The sequence below is a fragment of the Lepus europaeus genome, chromosome 7, assembly GCF_033115175.1.
Source record: "Lepus europaeus isolate LE1 chromosome 7, mLepTim1.pri, whole genome shotgun sequence".
In the NCBI taxonomy this organism is placed as follows: Eukaryota; Metazoa; Chordata; class Mammalia; order Lagomorpha; family Leporidae; genus Lepus; species Lepus europaeus.
This window is the reverse complement of record NC_084833.1, coordinates 112,946,457-112,970,933: the sequence shown is the minus strand read 5'-3', so window position 1 is coordinate 112,970,933 and position 24,477 is coordinate 112,946,457. Positions and strand designations below refer to the sequence as shown.

Genomic DNA, 24,477 nt, shown 5'->3' with positions numbered 1-24,477 from the left:
GACAAGTTCCTCAAATGACTCACCCATCCTGTGGAAACAACCATTGACCCAGAGGTGGCCCTGGTGGACTCTCAAGGCAGATGGAGCAGAATGCCGTGCAGTTAAATATGGTCATAGACTTCTGAATCTCCTTCCTACAGAGGTTACCTTCTAGTCATTCCTGTTACTCACTTTACACATTTTATAAAGTGAAATGGAGAAATGAAGGTTCTCAGAAGCGTGGGCTTGAGTTCACTCCTCCAGTCTGAGTCTCAATCTCTTTAGAAAAGGGTTGGGTGGAAGGAGTTGGAGTCTCATGTTTTAATATGTTATTTTATAATTTATTTTACTAAATGAAGGGCAGAGAGCAAAACAGATAAACAGAAAGAGAGAGATTCCCCCACCTCACCACTGGTTCACTCCCCAAATATCCAAATAGCAGCAGGTGACAGCTAAAGCCAGGAGTGAGGAAGTCAGTCTGGGTATCCTAAGTGGATGGCAGGGATTCAAGTACTTGGGCTCTCACCAGCTGCTTCCTAGGATGCATGTTCACAGGAACCTGTAATGTAGAACTAAATGGGACTCTGTCCTAGGAACTCTGGTAAAAATAAGGGATTTGGATGTTGGAAGTGGCATCTTAACTTCTAGGCAAAATGCCCACAACTGGGCTTTAGTTTTAATGTAACTGTTTCTTCTCTTCTCCTAGATATATTTCAAGGAAGAATGGCCTCAGGAAATGACTCTTCAGTGACTGAGTTTATCCTGCTGGGATTAACTCAACAGCCAGAACTGCAGCTGCCTCTCTTCTTCCTCTTCCTCACAATCTATGTGGTCACTGTGGTGGGGAACCTGGGCTTGATTGCTCTGATTGGTCTGAACCATCACCTGCACACCCCCATGTACTACTTCCTCTTCAATCTGTCCTTCATTGATCTCTGCTACTCCTGTGTCATAACCCCCAGAATGCTGGTGAGTTTTGTGAGACAGAACATCATCTCCTATGCTGAGTGCATGGCTCAGCTCTTTTTCTTCTCTTTCTTTGTTATTGATGAGTGCTATATCTTGACATCGATGGCCTATGACAGATATGTGGCCATCTGTAAGCCCCTGCTGTACAAGGTCATCATGTCTCCTCAGGTCTGCCTTAGGCTGACGGTGTGTGCATATGTCATGGGTTTTGTGGGTGCCATGGCTCACACTGGATGCATGCTGAGACTCAACTTCTGTGATGGCAATATCATCAATCATTACATGTGTGACATCCCTCCTCTCCTCCAGCTCTCCTGCACAAGCACTTTTATCAATGAATTGGTTATTTTTATTGTGGTGGGCATCAACATAACAGTGCCCAGTCTTACTCTCTTCATTTCTTATACCCAGATCCTCTCCAGCATTTTGCGCATCCATTCTACCAATGCCAGGTCCAAAGCCTTCAGTACCTGCAGCTCCCACATAATCACTGTTTGTCTTTTCTTTGGATCTGCATCTTTTATATATTTTAAGCCTTTTCCTGCTGGGTCTCTGGCTCAAGATAAAGTATCCACTGTTTTTTATACTATTGTGGGACCAATGATGAATCCTTTCATCTATAGTCTGAGAAACAAAGATGTTCATGTTGCATTGAGTAAGACTTTGAAGAATAGCATACTTTCCTGACTTGAAGCTGTCTTTGTTATAGATGCCAATTCCTAGTAAAAAGCACATGATATGTAAATCCATGGAAAGAAGGGTAGGAAATCAAGATAAAATGGTAATATTTGGATAAGAGGGAAATTAATTTAAATACATAGATCACTTCATGAGTCAAGACAATGGATGCAAGTGGAGTATCAGACCTTCAACCTTTCAGAGAGCCTGGAGAACTTTTCATTCTGTTATTCTCAGGAAAAAATGTAGTAATGATATTATTGTAAGAAGGAAAAGTTGAATGATGTTAACTCCAGAAATGGTGAGATTGAATTTTTAGACTCTGACACATCTAGGATTTCTGTGCAACTTTGCTATGGAGATATCAACTTCTGTGAATCTAGATTCATTCCCTTATTCATAAATTGAACAACCTTCTGTGTAATGTCTTGGAGGCTTTTGTGTTGGGAGATTGCTTTGTTTCCATGAAGGGAGAAGTGTGATACTCTTCATACTCTGGTCTCTGGTCCACTTTCATTGTCATCTCAAGGAATGGTGGGACTTGGAAGGTTTCTGTCTTGTTCTGGTTAAAGATAGGAAGCAAAAATGATCTTTTAGAATATCTAGATAAAGAAGACCTCCACTGTGTTTAAACACTTGGACTTCAGGGCAGGTGGTTACTGGAACATGCTATGAGTTCATTAGGAATAATTTTACTATAAATATTTACCAACTGTTAGTGCAGAAATTTTTCCTCTCTCCAAACAGATTTTAAAATCTTAAACCATTATCTGTCAGCAATTTCTCTTTATTATCTCCATTTTCCCTTTTTTGGCGGAGACTTACATGGTATAAATAATGACATGTTCATCAGCAGATATTAGCTGAGCATCTGCGTTGTAACAGGTTGCTTTTAAAATTTAAAGATCTAGTAGTGAAGATCACAAAACATCTATGCTCTCAGAGGGCTAACTATTTATAGCAAGGTAGAATGGGTTGCAAGTGTTCAGAAGGAGACATGATGAGTGAGCAGATACCTGCGAACATATCATGTAAATGTTATGCAGAATGATATATTAAGGTGATGATACAGAGAGTACCTGTGAGTTGTTCTTTAGATGGGGTCATCAGGAAGGGCCTTAGTGGTGAAGTGAGATTCTTGTCAGCAGCTCATAGTGGTATTTTTTTTTCTTTTTCTTTAAAAAATCCATCTAGTCACTCTAGGTTATTTTTTTTGTTTGTTTGTTTGCTTGTTTTAGGATCACTCTTTTTTTTTTATTAAACTTTTATTTAATGAATATAAATTTCCAAAGTATAGCTTATGGGTTACAATGGCTTCCCCCCTCCCATAACTTCCCTCCCGCCCGCAACCCTCCCCTTTCCCGCTCCCTTTCCCCTTCCATTCATGTAAAGATTCATTTTCAATTCTCTTTGTATACAGAAGATCAGTTTAGTATATATTAGGTAAAGATTTCATAGGTTATTTTTATTTATTAAAAAAGCCAAGGATAAACTAGAAGAAAATATTTGCAGGTAACATCTTATAAAGTTTGCATTTGGAATACCTAAAGTAATACCCAAATTCAATAATAGGGAAGCAAACAACCCAAATAGAAATGTGCAAAAGTTGGAGCAATTACTTCACCATAAGAGTCAAGTGGATGGTAAATTGCTTGAAAAGAATGTTCCATGTTATTAGTCATTAGGGAAATAAATATTGCCAATAAAATTTACTCCCCAGATGTCTGCAAAAGCCAGAAGCCTGGAATTCAATCTGAGTCTCCCATGTAGGTTACAATGACTCAAGTACTGTGCCATCACTGCTATCTTCCATTGTATGCCATAGTACAAAGCTGGAATTGCAATAAAATCCTTGCTGTTCACTATTCAGTCTTTTCTGATTTGCTTTTGAACTCTTTCTTGAGGCAAAGTCAAGGACCTGGGTACTGGACAGCTCTCATTGTCCGGCACCATCTTCCAGGGCAAGCCATCCAGAAGACTACAGTCAACTAAGAGACAATGGAGCCTAATCCAGCTAAAATCAAGACACCCACACCTCATACAATCCTCTCATGAATTGGCCTGACTGCATGACTACTGATGACTACTATATTTTTTCCTTCGCTTTTGTGGTACTCAATGGGGCCCCAAATCTTTCACTGTGGGTGCTAGATTCTGGGAGGGTTCTCCAAAGGCAGGAATTATACTCTAGACAGATACTCTAGGACACTTGAGTAGATTTGATTTTTTAGTGAGCTATAATCTCATTCCCATCCAGGAACCCTAGCTGCCTTATATCCTAGGGTGATGAGAGTGCATACTCTACACTTTACTGATTAAAGCAGTCCTAGTCAAAGCCTAATGTCAATCTTGGGTGCACTAGTAGGGCACACACCCATGCTGTGCAAGTTGACTAGGATCTATCTCTTTTTCATTTGTTCCTCCTTGTTCAGGTCAGTGGCTATATCTGACTGTCAATCCTGGCTTATATGAATCTTTCTGCTTTCTTCACTCTGTTCCTCTCCCTAGTTTCCAAACCACTGTTGCCTCTGTAAGGATGATCAAATGGCTCTATACTTATCCAATGACTTCAAGCAAGACTTTCTTCCTCTTTCCTCCTTTGGGGCCCTCAAATGCATTCTCCACTATACAGGGGAGGGCCACTTAATTGGAAACTCTAAGGAAACTTCTATTATTTCATATTTCCACCACTTCCAAAATCTTTGGAAACATAACTGCCCCTTACTCGGTCTTCTCACTCTTTTTACCTCTGAGAAATTCTTAAGAAGGGTATAGAAAACTCCAGACACATAAACTGCAGCCCTCGCTCCTGGGGATAAATTACAATTATTGAAACAGCAGCAGCTTTCCCCAACCCATTTCTCTATCACTTCTTTGATTTGTCTCTTATTATTTTTTAATTATTTTTTAAAATTTTTTGACAGGCTGAGTGGACAGTGAGAGAGAGACAGAGAGAAAGGTCTTCCTTTGCCATTGGTTCACCCTCCATTGGCGCCACGGCCAGCGCACTGCACTGATCCAAAGGCAGGAGCCAGGTGCTTCTCTTGGTCTCCCATGCGGCTGCAGGGCCCAAGGACTTGGGTCATCCTCCACTGCCTTCCCGGGCCACAGCAGAGAACTGGCCTGGAAGAGGGGCAACCAGGACAGAATCTGGCGCCCCGACCAGGACTAGAACCCGGTGTGCCAGTGCCACAAGGCAGAGGATTAGCCTATTGAGCTGTGGCGCCAGCCTTGATTTGTCTCTTAAGCCTGAGCAAACATTGCAGGCTGTAGATATTGCAAATCACTTTTGCCCATTCACTTCTCTATGCTATTTTCTATTAGGAATTTTTCTTTGAAGTTGTCCTTCACAAATACCATCCTCTCATCTTCTGTGTCTTTAAACATGCTTTCTGTGTTGTGGCTTTGGGTGCCACTTTTCAATACCCCCTCTTGCACCTATCTAGAGTTTAGGAAGAAGTGCTATGCTCTTCTTTGTAGTCTTTGCAGGAACTGACAATACTTATTGTTGTTGATTCTTTAAGACAGAGAGGTACCTGTGGCAGAGGATATAAAGCAACTGAGACTACATCAAAGAGAAAAGAAACCTAGTATCAAGTAAGAGATAGAACCAAAATCAGAGAACTCTATCCCTAGGGACTCCACATTAGGTTGCATCTTGGCTGAATGGGACAAGTTTAAATTGGATAGTCTAAAGAAAAAGAGGCTCCTTTTTCAATAACATAGCCTGGCCTGGATGCAAGCTGGAGGACCAGGAATACTTGCCCAATAAATGGGTGCACTAGCTATAATGCTGTCCTCCAAATGGATCAGTTTTGTAAGAGAGAAGGGAAATGGGCAGAGGTTCCACATGAGCCTTTATGGCCCTATATCAGGATCCTGACCCAAACAAGCATGCAGGGTTTGTCTGACTCACATCAAGTTTCCCTTTTTTAAGCAGGGGCCTGATTAGTTAGATAATTCTTAGATAATTACTTTCCCATTTCTTCTTCACCCTGCCCTCTAGGGCAGGAGGATCCTATACTTCTTCTTCCCTGGGTTGTTTCCTCATTCAACTGGGTACTCTTTTTTCTTCTCCTTTTAGAGGTCTTTTCCACCCCTACCTTCAGTACCCTCCAGTCAGGATGATGAGAGTTCCAAGTCCAGCAATTACTTGCAGTGAAGTATGATACAAAAAGTCTGAAAGAAACCTCCTCCCTCTGAGAGAGGTCTCCAATTTGGACAGAGATAACCTCAAGGCCCACATCCTTTTTCTATGCCTTATATCTCCTTATGCAAGGAAAAGCCTGTATGTTTTTTGAGAACCAATAAAAAATAATGCAAGAATTTACTTGAGTTACTATGACTTACAACCTGACTTGGCAAGACAGAGAGGTCCTACTGTCTATGAGTTAAAACACACAGTGGAGGAAAAGTGAAGGGTAGCTGTTGGGGCTGCCCAAGGTCAAGTGAAATAGGGCAGCACCCAGGTGGGATTCATGGCCCTCCCCATAACTGTTCCTGGTTGAAATTACCGGAGGGGATCTCCTTATCTGGACAATAGGAATTAGTTCATAACTTACCTCTTAGTGGGAATGAAAAAAAAGGTATAGTAAAACCAATAAACTACAGGAACTATTGGTTGAAGACTTTAGAAACTACAATAGTATACATGTAATTATGCCAGGATGGTCAAGTACTGGGCACTCACTTCACTAGTGAGTCTACACCTACCATTAGGTGGAAATTACAAAATGGCCAGACCATGGATTTGAGCCCAATGGTCTTTAGATACCACTAAATCAAATGGTAAACACAGTGCTTGGAGATAAGGTATGACTGAAATGGGACTGAGGAGGAAAACTGGGCTCACAGGAGGAGAGATGCAAGGCCAGACTTCTTATGGTACACAGCTTAACTGTCACCCAGGCCAAGAAAAGTTTGGAGGCATGAGATCTGGGCAATAGGTATTAGAACCACCATCCTCTGGTACCAAATATTAGCATTGTAAGGTAGAGGGCCATTGGATAAAGAACTATCCTTGCTTACATAGAAAAGGGAAGCTTCCTGGGCCTTGCCCTCTGTGCCAACAGGAAGGGCCCTAGAGATGAGATTGCCTGGAGTCCTGAACGTGGAATGGATTGGCCTGTACCTTGTGGCAGAGACTGCTGAGGACTCAAGGGGCCAAAGACACCCACTGGCTTCAGTGGAATATTTGACCTTCCCTGCTGAGGTGCCTAAAGTGATCCTTGACATGACAGGTTGATGATTGAAATCTTATTAGACATGGGAGTGGCTTGCTCTGTCCTAGTTGACTTCTCTGGACCCTTGACATGTCAGTCTTGCACCATTACTGGAGTAGATGGGAAGACAAGGCCAAAAAAGTTACTTCTCTCTATAGCTATGCAATGGGATACCTGACAGTTTCTCATAGTTTGCTCATGGAATCAGAATGCCCAATATCCCTCTTAGGGAGACATCTATTGAGTAAATAAGGAACCACTGTCCAGATGATCTCCTCATCTGTAGTCCTACTAGAAAACTGATGAAAACGCCATAAGGATGTTAAATTTCCTAGGAGAACATGGCTGTTGCTTTTTCTGTGAAAATCCAAATCTTATCACGAGAGATAAAATATCCAGGACATACAATTGCTCCCTGAGGATGAGACTTGACAATAGACTACATGGAGGCAATCTCTCAGTGCTGCCACACTTAACAGGTAGGCAATTCAGGACATTGGTAGGAATGGCAAGCTTTTGCAGAAAATGCGGATTCCTAGATTTGAGGACATAGTGAAGCTCTTATATGAGCCTTAAATAAACAGAATAGGAGCCCCTGGAATGGACTGGGGGATTCCAGAGAACATTCTAGAACTGAAGTAAAAACTAAAACTGATCTTGCCCTACAGCTCCCCAGTGTAGAAAAGCTATTTTCTCTGTACATAGAGGAAAGGAAGGGACTAGTCTTAGGTACCCATAGTCAAAAATTGGGGCGATGCCTTAGCCAGTGGTCCACTGTAAACAGCCAGATTATGTGGCAGCAGAATGTCCAGAATGCCTGAGGACTGTAGCTGCTACAATTATAGTTGTTGAAGCAATATCCAAATCAACGCTTGAGGAACTATCCCTCATCAAGTACAGGAGGTCCTTGATGCTAAATGTTAACTAGAGGTTAACTCTTTTTCTCTTAAGATGTATTTGTTTATGCATTTGAAAGGAAGAGTAACAAAGGGGGGAGGGAGGGACACACACACACACACACACAGAGCACTTCTACCCACTGGTTTATTTTCCAAATGGCTGCAACAGCCTGGTCAAATTGAGGAACCAGGAACTCCATCTGGGTCTCTCACATGGGTGGCAAGGACCCAAGATTTTGGGACATCTCCTACTGCTTTCCCAGTTGCATTATTAGGAAGCTGAAGTTAGAAATGTGCCAGGGGATTCCAATTCAATCCCATCAAGGTGGCATATACCAATGCTATCTCACTAGTCAAAGTGATCAATTCAGTTCACAATTGATCATACTGGCAGGTCTAAGAGTCAAAGGGATCACATAAACAAGACTAGTGTCTGCTACTACTAACTGATAGAATTAAAAAGGAGAGAACAATCCATCATGGGAAGTGGGATACACAGCAGACTCAGAATGGCAGATATCCTAAACAGCATTCTGGCCTCAGAATCAGCCCTTAAGGCATTCAGATCTGGCTGAAGAGCCCATGAAAGTATTTTAGGCATGGAAAGCCAAGCCACTCTGGAAAAAAAACAAAAAAACCTAAATGAAAGAATGGGCCATCAAAGAAGGAGGTACCTTTCTCTGAAGGGAGGAGAGAACTTCCACTTTGACTATGACCTTGTCTAAAAAAGATCGAAGTCGGTGAACTCAAAAGGCTTCCATAGCCTTGGCAACTCATGACAAGAGCCTAGGGTGATTATTGATGCCATAAACAAGAGTGTCAAATTGTTAAGTCAACAACAGGAGTCACTGTGCACTTACTCCTCATGTAGGATCTCTCTCCTTAATGTGTGTACAATGTGAAGTAATGCTATAACTAGTACTGAAACAGTATTATACACTTTGTGTTTCTGTGTGGGTGCAAACTGTTGAAATCTTTACTTAATATATACTAAATTGATTTTCTGTATATAAAGATAATTGAAAATGAATCTTGATGTGACTGGAATGGGAGAGGGAGTGGAAGGTGGGAGGGTTGTGGGTGGGAGGGAAATTATGCAGGGGAAGCCACTGTAATCCATAAGCTGTACTTTGGAAATTTATATTGTTAAATAAAAGGTAAAAAAAAAAGTGGAGAAACTAGGACTCTGACACCCTGATTTGGATACTGACATCCAAAGCAGAAACTTAATAACCTGCACACAACACTGTCTTCTTGAGGTCAATTCTTCACTTGATCTTAGCCAAAAGGCCGAGAAGTGATTGAGGTCAATTCTTAAGCTATCAGGCCATGTTGTAGGACTCCCCGGAGTCCTCAAATCCTCAAAACCTGCCAAACCTTAACTCCAGTCAACATTTTACCTGAAACAGATGGCAGGGAATTAGCACACTCTTGCACAGAAACTATGGAACAGACATACTCTAACAAACCAGGTCTAGAGGATGAGCAATTACTTAATTCTGATGCTGAATGTTTTACTGGTACAAGCAGTTACACATATAAAAATCTGGAAGGACATTGTTAGCCTACAGGATGTTGTAGAGGGAAAAACCCTGCCACCCAATTTCTTTGCCCAAAATGTTGAACTTGCTGCTCATATTTGGGCTCCACAATCAGTGAAGGGATTGAGATGAAATATGTAGGAGACTCCAAATACACTATTCTAATCTTACACACCCATGATGCTATCAGGAAGGAAAGAGGCCTACCTAATACAAAGAGCTTCCTGACTAAATATCATGATGGAATATTAAAACTACCTTAGGCAGTATTCATGCCTGGGGAGATTGTGGTAACTCACTGTCAGGGACATCAAAAGAGGATACTCAGATCATTAAAGGAAATAACTTAGCTGATAGAGCTGCTAAGATGTCAGCCTTCCAGGCCATAGACTCAAGCTGTCTTGATGCTTGTCTCAGGAGACTTACCTATAAGTTCACAATACTCTTTAGAAGAGAAGACATGGGCAAATGAAAAGGGACTTAACAAGGATGCTGGTGGATGATTAAAACATGATGTCAAGAATTTTTTTTCCTCAAGCAAGAAATTATTATATATTTAAATAATGCTCTTCACTTGGGAAGAGATTCCATGACTGCAGTGTGGTACTGTGATTTGTAGGAAATAAGACCCTAGCAAGACTGTTAAAGAAGCAATGAGGGCTTGTGAACTATGCTTCCAAAATGAGCCAGGTCATCCTCAATTTTTCCTACTCCCACCTGAGCCATGCAACATCAACACACTCATCCAGGGGAAGACTGGCAAGTAGACTTTACTCAAACACCCTCTACTGGACAGTTTAAGCACCTCTGGGTCTTTATACATAGCTTCACTGGATGGTTAGAAGCCTTCCCAAGTCACACAGAAAAAGCAACAGGAGTGGCTGAATTCTTACCAAAACATATTATTCCATGCTTTGGGTTCCCAGGCACCCTCCAGAGCAACAGTCTCCCTTCTTCACTGCTATGATAACTCAACAAATATCTAAAACCTTAGGAATTACTTGCAAGACACATTCTTCCTACAGGCCATAATATCCATGAAAACTAGAAAAGATAAATCAGTTTTTAAAGTCAACTATTCCAAGAAACCCCAGAAATAGTTAAATCTATTCCCTAATGCCATCTTGAAAATAAGAACAGCTACTAAATCAGTTCTTAAACTCAGTCCTTTTGAAATGTTATGTGGGAGACTTTTCTTGTGTGATTCAGACACCAATTAGATAGTTGATCATGTTATCATTTCATGTTTATTTTAAAAGCAAAGGTGGGACAGGGAAGGGTTGGGTTGGATAAGAGAGATACAGAGAGAGACACATGGACAGAGATGTCCTGCTTGCTGATATTTTCCCCAATGCTTGCAACAGTGGGGCTTGTTCAAGCTGAAACCAGGAGCTGGTAACTCAATTCTGGATCTCCTACATGAGAGATAGAGACACAATTGCTTGGACCATTCCAACTGCCTCCAAGGGTGTGCATTAGCAGGAAGCTAGTTTAGAAGTGGAGTTGGGACTTACACTCAGGCTATCTGATAGGAGATGTGGATGTACATAGTAGTTTTCTATGATAAATGTATAAGAATGTAAAAATGTTAGTGGTTTCCATGTATTAAGAGAGAAATGGAGGCAGGAAAGAACTGAGTATAAAAGGGCAACATGAAAATTTCTTAAATTTCTTGTGCTAATGAAAATACTCTGTATTTTGTTTGAACCCATGAAAATAAGCTGTGATTTTCTTTAAATTAGAAATACTTTCTGTAGAAATGAGCACCTGATAGTTTATTTTTATGTATAAACAATTCCTTTACATCATAGAACTTTGGTTATGACATTAAAATATATTGGCCAGTGGTACTGCATGTTTTAGAAGGTTAATTTAGTTTGGCATGATCCTGCAAACCAGAAGTCCTCTTAGTTAAACATATTTTTCTTTTCTGAATGATATAGTGTAATATAAAGCTTAAATTACCACTGATTTGGCAAGTTAGAACATATGGGGCTTCCATTACCTAAAATAAGTCAGAAATGAGTGCTTAATGTTATGATGTATCTCAGTGAAAAAGATGAATCATTTGCCATACTTTGTTATAACTGAGTTACTCTCATGTGGCCATAATGCATACTGAAAAAAGGAAGGGAATGAGATATTTTATCAATCTAAAGAAAGCCCAGAATTTCTCTACATTCATTCTGTATCTGCTTCCAGGTGGCCTGGCTATATTGCATATGAAATAATGACTTTCATTCTAAGCTCTAGCTTAAATTACTGGAATAAAACGCTTATTGCAATGTGATTTGATGTAACATGAACTTCCATGGAATGTTTCTGACTCTTTTTTACTTAAATAAGAGATCTTAATATTTCCATAGAAAATACACATTTTAATGAATAATTAAGGTCTTGATCATTTCCATAGATAAAGAAATATCAGTCTCATGGGATCATTTTCAAGTTTTCCCTTAAGGATTTTTGGTCTCCTAACAATTTTGAAGAGTCTGAAAATAATAATTGGGATGCATTTTAGTAATTATTGAGTTTCAAATTATCCTAATAGTGAAATAAAAATAGGTGTTTTACATTTTTTCTTGCCTCTGCTTCTTTTCTACTTTTCTCTTTAGCACTTTACCCATGACTTTATTTAAGAAAATGATTAGTTAATTAATTCAAGAGTCGGGGTCAGGAGAGAAAGCAAGAGGGAGAGACAGAGGGAGAGAAAGTGTGCCCATCCACTGGTTTACTCCCTAAATTGCTTTAATGGCCTGAGGACTGATGCCTGGAGCCAGGAATTCAATCCAAGTATCCCATATGTGTGGCAGAAATGCAATCACTTGAGACGTCACTGTTGCCTCCCAGGGTCCATATTAGCAGTAATCTGGAATCAGAAACCAGAGCCTAGAGTCTAACCTAGATACTCTAATGTCAGAAGCAGATGTTCTTATGGTTGCTGACACTCTAAGCAAACATCTCCTCTGCACCAGTCCCATAACTTTAATATCTATGGAAATCATCCCCATACATTTTCTCCATGTTCTAACCTTTACCTGAGCATAGACCCATTGTATACTTCTACTTGGATGTCCATTTGGCAACAAAAGCCCACCAACTTCAAAACTGAATGTACAAATTTAACCAATGTTCCTACTTTTTGTGCATTCTTTCTGTTTGAAGCAATGACATCATTTACTCAAACATATAGGTTACAATCTTTGGGAAGTTTTTGTCTGCTTTAATCATAAATATGAGAAATTGAATCTTCCATTGTAACACTTCTTCCACAAGTGTACTTTTAGAACTACTCACAGTAGCACTGCTAATTCAGGGTTTTTTGTTGAAAATCATTCATGGGCTGATGAATTATAAATGTTAATTGTCTGCTGAGGTTCATTCCTTCAGATTCCCACCATATTAATCTTCCTACATCTGCACTGTTACTATTTCAATTCTGTGCAAAAAATAAAAATAAAGATAAAAACCTTCTGTAGTGAATGGCTCCTTGGTTTTTGCACTTGAGAACTTCCTCTACTGATCTAAATGTGCCTTTGACCTGCAGTATTGCTCTGGCAGTTCTGTGGGGGGCACATTGAGAACTTTTGAGAGACTGAAAATTCTCAGTGTACTGTTCAGGAAGGATGGAAATTATAGTCTTTTCCTGCACTCATCACCACTAATTTGAAGTTCTCTTGCATGACCTCTGAGAGTTCAGAAATGGCCTTTTACATGATCCGCCTATGTTATTTTGTGCTAAATTCAAGTCTACAAAGAAACATTGAGACTACATATGCCTGTTCTTTGGGGCTAAAAATTTGTAATGGGTTTCATGAATAATGGAGAGGGGATTATCATTCTTTCATTCCTTTACTATAAAATATTTATTGAATAACTAATATGTGTACCAGGTATTTCTCAAAGGTGCTACAGAAATAGCATTGAAGGAAATAGATAATGTACCTGATATTTTTGTGCTTATATTCAAATATTTGTGAGTTTTGAATGTGTGTGTATGCATTGTAGAAAGAAGAACATGATGGGGCCAGCACTGTGGCAAAATGGGTTAATGCCTTGGCCTGAAGTGCCAGCATCCCGTATGGGCACCGGTTCTAGTCCCGGCTGCTCCTCTTCTGATCCAGCTCTCAGCTGTGGCCTGGGATAGCAGTAGAAGATGGCCCAGGTCCTTGGGCCTCTGCAACTGGGATGAGAATGTGGCACTCATATGGGATGCCGGCGCTGCAGGTGGAGGATTAACCAAGTGAGCCACTGTGCTGGCCCCTATATAAAATATTTTTAAGAACCATGTGGGAGACCTGGAAGAAGCTCCTGGCTCCTGGCTTCAGATTGGTGCAGCTCCAGCTATTGAAGCCAACTGGGGAGTGAATCAGTGGATGGAAGACCTGTCTCTCTATTACTGCCACTTTGTAACTCTCCCTTTCAAATAAATACATAAATAAATCTCAAAAAAATAAAGTGGGAAACAAAAGAATGAGAAAAAGGAACAAGAGAAAACAGAATACAAATATGGAGTAGTTCCTAAGACATAAATAAGTCAATAAATTATTTAAATAAATTAAATGGAAGGCTCAATGAAAGGAAAGAGTGTCAAGTGCATTTAAAAGTGATCAATCTATATACTGTCTATAACTTCAAGTACAACAGTATGAAGCTACTTCAAAATATTTCTGAAAAATGGAATTAAAAAATCAGGCTGTTTTGGTACAAAGGTTTTAAAATGTGGAAATAGCTTTGTGGCATAGCACCTAAAGGCACCCATCTGGTATTCTGGCATCCCATGTGAGCACTTGTTCATGTCCTGGCTGCTCCACTTTCTTTTCTTTTTTAAGAATTATTTTATTTATTTGAAAGGCAGAGTTACACAGAGAGGTATTCTGTTCCTCTGGTTCACTCCCCAAATGACTGCAATGGCTAGAGCTAAGCTAATCTGAAGCCAGGAGTCAGGAGCTTCTTCTGGGTCTCCCAGGAGGGTGCAGGGGCCCAAGAATTGGGGCATTTTTGTACTGCTTTCGAAGGTGATAGCAGAGAGTTGTATCAGAAGTGGAGCAGCTGGGACTCGAACCTGGTGGCCATGTAGGATGCCAGCTCTACAGGCTGGGGCTTTAACCCACTACACCACAACACTGGCCTCTGCTCCACTTTTGATCCAGCTCCTTTATAATGGCCTGGGAAAAGCAGTGAAATATGGCCCAAGTACTTGGGCCTCTGGATCCATGTGGGAGACCAAGAAGAATCTCCTGGCTCCTGGCTTTGATCTGGCCCAGTGCTGGCCATTGTGGACATCTGAGAAGTGAACCAGCAGATGGAAGATCTCTGTCTCTGTCTCTCTCAGTAACTTTGCCTTTCAAATTGATAAATAAATCTTCAAAAAAATTAAATGTATGCATTTTCCATGAATTTTGTGAACTGTCCTCATATAAGTAGGTTGAAAGTAAAAGAATAGTAGAAGAATATCTAACATATATGCCAGACATTTCTCAAAGAAGGTGCAAAAATAATATTGAAAAAAAGTACAAACCATTCCTGTTGTTTTGTAGCTCAGATTCAATTATTTGTGGGTTCAGAATGTGTATTTATATGCAGTGGGGAGAATAAGAGCAAGAAACAACAGATAAATGTATAAATATGGACAAATGATGTGAATTCTGCAGTGATCATACTGCTTTTCTATTTGGGAGTCTGGATGTGATTCATTTGGTAACCAAGTGTATGTAGAATGTCGTTCCAAAAAGTGAATGTCATTATCTTAAACCAGGCTGTAGATGCAGGGTAAATAATCTCTGTCAGCTGCAAATTCTGATCTCTGGGGAAACAGATGAGGAGCATAGGTCTTCCAACCTTTAATGAGATCCCTTGGATTTTCTCAACCATAAAAACCCTTCAGCCATATTAGTAGTTGGCATTTCTGGTACTGGAAAACACTACTTATTATCCACTAGGCTGGCAAGAAAACTCTCGTCAAAGCCACCACCCAAAACAATTCATGGCGTCTTAGAGTCTGGAGAACTGAGGAATGTGTTCTAGTCTCTCATTCCCAAACTAGCCTCAAACAAAAAAATATCTCCTTTCTGGTCTGTTCATTGGTAAAATTCATCAGCATCACTTGCTCCTTCATGAAAACAGGGGAGAAGTATTAACAAGGTCCTCCCTTGGATCTCAAGACAAGAGGGTGAGTGTTGATTGTGTCTGTCCAGCTAACTCCTTCCAAATCCTATTTGTGGGAGCCTGGGAATCCTTGAAATGCCTTATCTTCTCTTTGCTGAGAACTCTATTGACCCTGAGGTAGGCAGACATGGACTAGAAATGCTATAGAGGAAGAGTTGTCTTAGAGACCCTGCATCTCTTTCCTGCAGAAATTGCCTTCCAGATGTACTTGACACTTGTCTTTACACATTCTCTCAATTGTATAAACTGCAAAAAATGAAGATGCACAGAGATAGGCTGGAGTTCTCTTCCCCATTCTGGGTTTCAATGTCATTAGAGTAGGGATGGGTGAAAAGATCTGGGTTCTCATATTTTTAAATTCATATTTTTTTCTCTTTTCACAGATATGTCCAAGGAAATAATGGCCTCAGAAAATGACTCTTCAGTGACTGAGTTTATCCTGCTGGGATTAACTCAACAGCCAGAACTGCAGCTGCCTCTCTTCTTCCTCTTCCTCACAATCTATGTGGTCACTGTGGTGGGGAACCTGGGCTTGATTGTTCTGATTGGTCTGAACTCTCACCTGCGCACTTCCATGTACTACTTCCTCTTTAATCTGTCCTTCATTGATCTCTGCTACTCCTGTGTCATAACCCCCAGAATGCTGGTGAGTTTTGTGAAACAGAACATCATCTCCTATGCTGAGTGCATGACTCAACTCTTTTTCTACTCCTTTTTTGTAATTGATGAGTACTGTATCTTCACATCAATGGCCTATGACCGATATGTGGCCATCTGTAAGCCCCTGCTGTACAAGGTCAGCATGTCCCTTCAGGTCTTCCTCATGCTAACAGTATGAACATTTGTAATGGGGTTTGCAGGTGCTGTGGCCCACACTGCATGTATGCTGAGACTCACCTTCTGTGACAGCAACATCATCAATCATTTTTCATGTGACATCCATCCACTCCTCCAGCTCTCCTGCACAAGCACCTACATCAATGAGCTGGTGGCTTTCATTGTGGTGGGGATCAATGAAACAGTGCCCAGTCTCACCCTCTTTGTTTCTTATACTCAGATCCTCTCCAACATCCTCCACATCCGTTCGACCCATGGCAGGTTCAAAGCCTTCAGTACTTATAGCTCCCATGTAATTGCTGTTTGTCTCTTCTTTGGATCTGCAGCATTTATGTTCCTAAAGTCTTCTCGTGCTGAGTCTCTGCCTCAAGATAAAGTATCCCCTATTTTTTATACCATTGTGGGGCTATTGTGGGGCTATAGTTTGATGAACAAAGATGCCCTTGTTGCACTGAGTAAGACTTTGAAGAAAAGCATGCTTTTTAAATCATAGCTGTGTTTTTGTTATAGATTCCATTTCCTAATAAGGGCACCTTACAAATAAATTCAGAGAAAGAAGAGTAGAAAATCCAAATAAAAATGCAAATGATTTAATTATATGAAAAATAATTAGTCGTAGGTATCATTTCACAACTCAAGAAAGTGTATGTAAAAGGAGTATTAGGCCTTCAATCATTCAGAGAGAATCTGTAGAACAGTTCCTCCTATTATTCTCCAGCTTCCTTTAAGTAATTATGGTGTTATTAGGAGGAAAAGCTGGATGACACTAACTTCTAGGGCCTCAGGGTTGGAATATAGATGCTGGTCATGCTATATATTCACTGGGAAGAACATTCCTACAAATGTTTTATGATCCACTGTGGAGAAATTTTTCCCTTTAACCAAATAGATTTTAAAATCTTAATTCACCATCAGTCATATTTTCCCTGTATTATTATTGTTTATTTGAAATACAGAGCAAGAGCGAGAGCGAGAGAGAGAGAGAGAGAGAGAGAGAGAAATCTTCCATTTGCTGCTTCATACTCCCCAAATGAATAAAAAGGCAGAGCTGGACCAAGCTGAAACCAGGGACCAGAACCTCAATCCATGTCTCCTATTAATGTGACTGGGACCCAACTATTGGAGGCATCACCTGCTGTCTTCCAGGGTGTGCATAAACTGGAAGCTAGATTACAGTATGGAATGTAGGCATTCCAAGCAGCAGCTTAGCTGTTGTACACAAATAGCAAGCTGCTCCATTTCTGATCCAGCTCCCTGCTGATATGCCCAAGAAAGCAGAAGATTGGCTCCTGCACCCATGCGGGACACCTGGATGAAACTCCTGGATCCCAGTTTTGGCCTAGTTCACCCTCAGCTGTTGTAGCCATTTTGGGGAGTAAGCCAGTGGATAGAAGGCCTCTCCTGTTGTCTCTTCCTCTCTCTCTGTAATTCTGCCTTTCAAATAAAATAAATAAATATTTAAAAAATTCAGAGCTATTTAGTGTTATTTAAAACATAATGTTTAGTGGATTTCACTACAGATCACCATGGAACCTTGACATAACTCCAGGATATGTTAAAAATGAGATAAGATGGGAGGAGAAAGAAGAGTTAATGTTTTTGTGTGATTAGTATCAAATAAGTTATTTTTGGGTGAAAATAACAACCACTTTTCAAAGGTTGCAAAGCCTTGATCCCTAAAGTTTATTTCCTAAATCTTTGTCTGCACACATTATATCCTATTATGTACCCCGCCTAACCACACCACTGTCACGCTGCTTCTCACACTCATCAGATGGTCTTGGACTTTGCCTCAGCCACCCCATATGACTGGAATGTTCCATGTGCTTGGCTCCCTCCTGTCATTCAGTTCTCAGTGTAAATTTCACCTCCTCAAAAAGCCCTCCCTGGCCACCCAGTTTAAAGACATCATACAAGTACTCTCTGTATCATCTTAGTATAAAACTCTAAATAACACTCTAGGATATGTACACATGTATCTGCTCACCAATTGTGTGTCCTTATTCAAAAGTTTAATCTATTAAATGGCTTTTACTCTGAGTGAGATAAGGTATTTGTGAAATCACTATTTTATAGTTCATAAATTGACCTGAAAAAATAGAATTAAGAAAGCAGAACTCAAGGAGAGTGGCAAGATGGCAGAACAGGAAGGGAGTACACTGATAGTCCGGGAAGAGACAGTTTAATAAAAGTGGAGATACTGCAGGTTCAAGGAAGAATAGGGGAATAAACAGCAGAGGAAACTCTCCTGGAACTAGTGATTCACAGTGGACCTGCGTGGAGAGCGTGGGAGCCCAAGTTCGGGACACCAGCGGCAGACTCAACACACCAGCACTGGAACGCGAGGTGAGCTGAACCTCAATAGCCCAAGACACTGGCAGGGAAGCAGAAAGAGGAGACTAAAAGGAATGAGGCTTGAAACTCTGTGGGGAAAAGTTCACCAGGCTAACTAGAAGAGAGAGAGGAAAAAAAAAGTGACTGATACGGACAGGAATTTCTCTCTCTCCACTCACCTCTCAAAGGTGAGCCAGACAAAGAGCAGGCACCATTTTGGACATACATCATAAGTAGGGTTACCTCAGGTCTGCACTGGCCCTGAGCCTAGCAGAAAAACATGACTCTGGGGTGTGTGTGTGTGTGTGTGTGAAATAACAGGAGATTAGGATCTAAATTGGCAACCCAGTGGGAGACTGTAGGAGAATTGGAGCCCACACCGAGGGCAGCAGAGATACCCTGTGGGGTCCCTGGGAAAGAGCTTCCGATCTCTGGCTCCTGTGGGTATATCATTCGCCTGCTAACTACCTCCAATTATGTTCAGCTGTGCGGAATTACGTCCATTTTGAATAAAAAAAAAAAGAATGCAAGAAAGAGAAATTTACCACACCTAACCTGGGAGTGTCATCTTTGGCACACCCTCAACCCTGAGGAACCAAACAAAGCTCTCAGTCCACACTCATCTCAAGCCTCTAAGGCTCCATCAAAAGCAGACAGTCCACTTAACCTAGAGCCATAGTATAACAAGAAAAAACACCACAGTGAAGAAACCAAATATCTCCAACATGCCAAACAACAAACGCAAAAACCGAGGTAACAAGAACAAGGAAGACACTATGACGCCCCCAAATGAAAAAGACACCCCAATTCAAGATTATGAAGATTATGAGATTGAAGAAATGCAAGAAGCGGATCTCAAAAAATTGATAAGAACATTAAGAAATTCTCAAAAACAAATTCTTGAACTACAGAAATCCTTAATGGACAAGATAGAAAATCTCTCTCATGAAAATGAAATATTAAGAGGAATCAAAATGAAATGAAACAACTAGTAGAACAAGAAACTGTGATAGTGATGAGAAATCATAATGAGATGAAGAATTCAATAGATCAAATGACAAACACATTAGAGAGCCTTAAAAACAGAATGGGTGAAGCAGAAGAGAGAATATCGGACTTAGAAGACAGAGAACAGGAAAGGAAACAGGCAAACCAAAGAAAAGAAGAGGAAATTAGAAATCTAAAAAATATTGTCGGGAACCTACAGGATACTATTAAAAAACCTAACATTCGGGATCAAGGAGTTCCTGAAGGCGTGGAGAGGGAGAAAGGATTAGAAGGCATTTTCAGTGAGATACTAGCAGAAAATTCCCCAGGTTTGGAGAAGGACAGAGGCATCTTAGTACGGGAAGCTCATAGAACCCCTAATAAAAATGACCAAAAGAGATCCTCACCACGACATGTTGTAATCAAACTCACCACAGTGAAACAGAAAGAAAAGATTCTAAAATGGGCAAGAGAGAAATGTCAGATTACTCTTAGGGGATCTCCAATTAGACTCACAGCAGACTTCTCATCAGAAACCCTACAAGGTAGAAGGGAATGGCAAGACATGGCCCAAGTACTAAGAGAGAAAAATTGCCAGCCCAGAATATTATATCCTGCAAATCTCTCATTTGTGAATGAAGGTGAAATAAAGACTTTTCATAGCAAACAGAAACTGAAAGAATTTGTTGCCACTCGTCCTGCCCTGCAAAAGATGCTTAACGATGTGTTACACGCAGAAGCACAGAAACATGGTCATCAATATGAAAGAAGGTAAAGGAAGGAAACCTCATGGCAAAAGATCACGGAAAGCTCAATTTCTCTTTGACATAGAATTAAAATCTGATTCTCTGTTAAAGCAATGTGTTAAAGTAATCTATTATGTTCTCTTGATGTCTGTTAAATTCTAATTGTTCAAAAACAGCTGAATATTTATTAAGAGCTATGGGTTATTTAAATATGTGCTTATTTTCAAAGATTTGAACAATCACCTTGTAACAATGATCAAATTTGGTCTATATTGTGTCATGATTTTAAGGAATATTTTTTCAACCAGATATTTTGGATTTTGAGCCTTCTTAGCATTCTTGACAGGCATTCAAAAAATCAAAGTTCCAAACAATCTGGACTCTAAAATTTCCAGTAAATCTTGGACTTTGGTTTTTCCAGTTTGGGCCCAACTGAAAAAATCGAAGGACCTATGTCTCTCATCTTATAGAGACACCAACCAATCAGGCTATTTGGATTATATTAGAAGTACTGTCAAGATGTGACGTGGTACTAAATTTTAAGTTTCTATAATGGAAAATGCTATTAATACAACTGTTTGAGAATTAAAAAGTCTAATGATCTTGTGTTACTAGACATGATAGTTATCTTAATGAGAAAGCCCCAGAGGCCTAAAGGATTAAATACTTGTAAAATTCTATAGGTGCTTTCAAAAATACTGTGAAGTAAGCAAGCGCCTCTTGTTGGTTGATGAGTTTATAATTTTAAACATGGCAACTTAAAGTCTTTTGTCATCCACAGTTATATATGATTTGCTGATCATAAAACAAAAGCGTTGTTGGTTTTGTGTTTAGCTGTCCTCCTATAGGTTCCTATGGACTTTTTCCAGCCACTTCTATTGTATTCAGTACTTTGGGATGGCTCTGTAAACAGATGAAGCCAAGAATGTATTAACAGTACCAACTGAGTGAAAGTATGGTTAACTGAGGTTACTAAAAACAAAAAGCAATTCAAATCAATTGGCAATCTACAAAAAGAGTTAAAGATTTTAAAAGCTATTGTTAAAATTGCTATATTGGTCTATTATGTTATGTTATATGTGTGTACATATTGTATGTCCACATGGGAAAATTTTATTAAGAGTTTTATTTTAATTGGCTTATAGATAAGATTGTCCATAAATTGAAGCGGCTAAAATTAATCAAAGATACATTTTAATTCGTGTGACCTGAATCTCTGCATCATATGTTTTATACTTGTTGGTAGAAAGAAACTAAAAACATTTTATATGGTTGTGCTTAAGTTTACTGGCTAAACAAACTACACCATGTTAGATATTTAAGAGGTGTTTTCAAATGCATGATTCTTAAAATTTATAGAAGGCATTGGACCTTCTGGTAAATGTTTTCTTAAGTTGTTATCTAATGGTTGAAACTATTTGCTAAGTATTCATGTAATATTGCTATTGTCAGCAAGTGATCTAGGACTTGCTCCCTCATTTCTCTATTCTAAGCCCAACTTGTTCTTTCATTTCTCTATTCTCCTCAAGGTAGGAAACTAATTCTATTATAAAGGAATCTGTAGGATGCACAATTTAATCTTTAGACCTTATAAAAGAGATGGCTAACATTTTTCTGTAATAGCATAGCCAAAATAAGAACTTAAATAATAATCTCATAGCTAGATTTACTTCGCCATCAGCGAAGTAAACAGTAAGTAGAAAAAAAACTCCCTTTCAGACCAAAGGGAAAGAAAGTTTTTAAGTGAGAATATAATTTTCCTCATGGGCATTGTCTACCTTAGAAAAACTACTACAGAACATGCCTGTGACTATAGACTTGTAGTTCAGGCCACCGAAGATTAGAGATGGGACACGGGCACTCCCTTGACTTGCATCCTCTGGTCTGCTTTAACACAAACCAGGAGGAAAAGAAAGCTAGGCAACAGAAGCAATGGGTGGCAGGCCTATTAATGGCTGTTCTGTACAGTGATCTGCCCTCAAGCAGACCCAACAGGCCAGTCCACTGCAGTGGCTTTCAATGTGGTAAGCCTGGGCTTCAGCAGAAGTCAGCTTGTGAAGAGCCCTGGCAGCTCTGCCAAGAGTGGATCACTGGAAATGGACCTGCTCTGGAGTCGAAGGATGCCCAGGTCAGAGCCACAGATCATATTGGCTCTAAGCTGAAAAGCCCTTCACTCAACCCAACTTCCAAAGTGACCACTGCAGCTGAGGGAACGGCCAAGCAGGGTCAGCAACTTTGCAGGAAGAACTGTAAATTTCTTGTTAGAGATGCCACCTGCCTTTACCTGGCCTGCTCTCCTCTCAGGCCAGCCAAGTAATGAAAGTCAACAGAGTGCTTTCCCCTAGGAGGTTCACACCTCCCTTAGGATGTACCCCATGTGAAGAGATAGGTCTGGGCCTCTTAACTTACAAGGCCTAAAGCCCACCAGATTATTATCAAGCCCCTTCTATCAGGTTCTATTTGCCTCTCAATCAGAAAACTTAATTGTAGCTTAGACAGCACCTTTCTTAGCTCCTCTAAGAATGACTCTGTCCTTTGTTCTAGACCCTGTCTAGCGTACTTGGGCCTCATTCCTTTGTAATCATAATCTCTACTCTACCACCAATGGCTCTACTCCCAACCTGTGTGTACTGATGTTTCTCTTCCCCACTTAATGCTGTATAATTGTTCAGACCTGGTTATTGCCACTTTAGGATCATTGGTTACTATCCTCACCCTGTCTTTTATGACCTTGTCTATATATGATCAGAATCGGCGAGCTTGGAAGGCTTCCATAGCCTTGGGAACTCATGATGAGGGCCTAGGGTGGTTACTGGTGCCATAAACTAGAGTGTCAATTTGTTGGGTCAACAACGGGAGTCACTGTGCACTTGCTCCTCATGTGGGATCTCTGTCCTTAATGTGCTGTACATTTTGATTTAATGCTATAACTAGTACTCAAACAGTATGTTTCACTTTGTGTTTATATGTGGGTGCAAACTGTTGATATCTCTACTTAATATATACTAAATTGATCTTCTGTGTATAAAGAGAATTGAAAATGAATCTTGATGTGAATGGAAGGGGAGAGGGAGCAGGAGAGGGGAGGGTTGCGTGTGGGAGGGAAGTTATGGTAGGGGGAAGCCATTGTATCCATAAGCTGTACATTCGAAATGTATATTCATTAAATAAAAGTTAAAAAAATAAAAAAAAGAAAGCAGAACTCAATAACACTTGTAAGAGAAATGGTTACATTGTAACATTAATGATTACATTGTTGAAAAAAAAACTTGCTTTATCCACATTATAGTAACACAATAAAGTATTTATTTTGGAAAAATAAAATTGGATACATGTCACAAACTCACATAAAGCTGCACATTTACCTCAAGTCTCATGGTCAAAAAGGCAAACCACTCTGATTTATTTTTGTTGATACCCCAATCCCTCTTTATCTGACTGAGAAGTCCTTTTTCTGATACACATTTTGAAAATACACATTTCTCACAGTTTAGTGTGACTTTTTATGTTCTTAATCATATATTAAAATTTAACATAAAGGAAAGATATTGCCAAGTCATAAAATAGGCACAAAATCTAGGCTGACATTTCACTCAAGAAGCTATGAAAATGGCTAATGAGGGTGTGAAAAAGATGTTGACTATCACGATGTATTAAGTACATACAAGTCAAAATCAAAATGAACTACAACCACATACTCATTAGAATGACAGTAAATAAAAATAGCAATGGTGCCCAGTGTTGGTGAAGATATGGATAAACTCAACACTCATATTTAGCTGGAGGATACATAACATGGTAGAGTTTCTTTTAAAAATAAATGTCAGATTCAAATAAAGCTAAACCTAACCTTCCCATTTAACCTAGCAATTTCACTTCCCACTCTTTCTTTTCACTTGTTGTTTTGAAAATGCATTCTTCTTCTAGCTAGAATGCACTTTTAAATTTTTTTTTTATCTATTTGAAAGGCAGAAGAGAGGGAAAGACAGAGAGAGAGAGAGAGAGAGAGAGAGAGAGAGTCCATCTTTTGTTTCACTCTGAAGATAACTGCAAGGCCTAGGCCTGAGTTGGAATCTAGAATCCAGGAACTCCACCCTTGCCTCCCACATGGGTGGCA

The 24,477-nt window shown here is 39.9% G+C and overlaps 1 protein-coding gene and 1 pseudogene across 1 annotated transcript; both read left to right on the top strand.

Annotated features, from left to right (window-relative positions):
- Positions 1 to 693: 693 nt before the first annotated feature.
- Positions 694 to 1,635, top strand: LOC133764751 (olfactory receptor 8B3-like). The gene has a single exon (XM_062198435.1). It carries the CDS (start codon positions 703 to 705, stop codon positions 1,633 to 1,635), a length of 933 nt encoding a protein of 310 aa, XP_062054419.1. The 5' UTR covers positions 694 to 702.
- Positions 1,636 to 15,841: 14,206 nt separating this feature from the next.
- On the top strand, positions 15,842 to 16,786 carry LOC133763969 (olfactory receptor 8B3-like; annotated as a pseudogene).
- The last annotated feature ends 7,691 nt before the right edge of the window (positions 16,787 to 24,477 follow it).

What these genes read in the sequence shown, in the direction of transcription:
- LOC133764751 (XM_062198435.1), top strand. Translation starts at nt 703, where the DNA reads ATGGCCTCAGGAAATGACTCTTCAGTGACTGAGTTTATCCTGCTGGGA.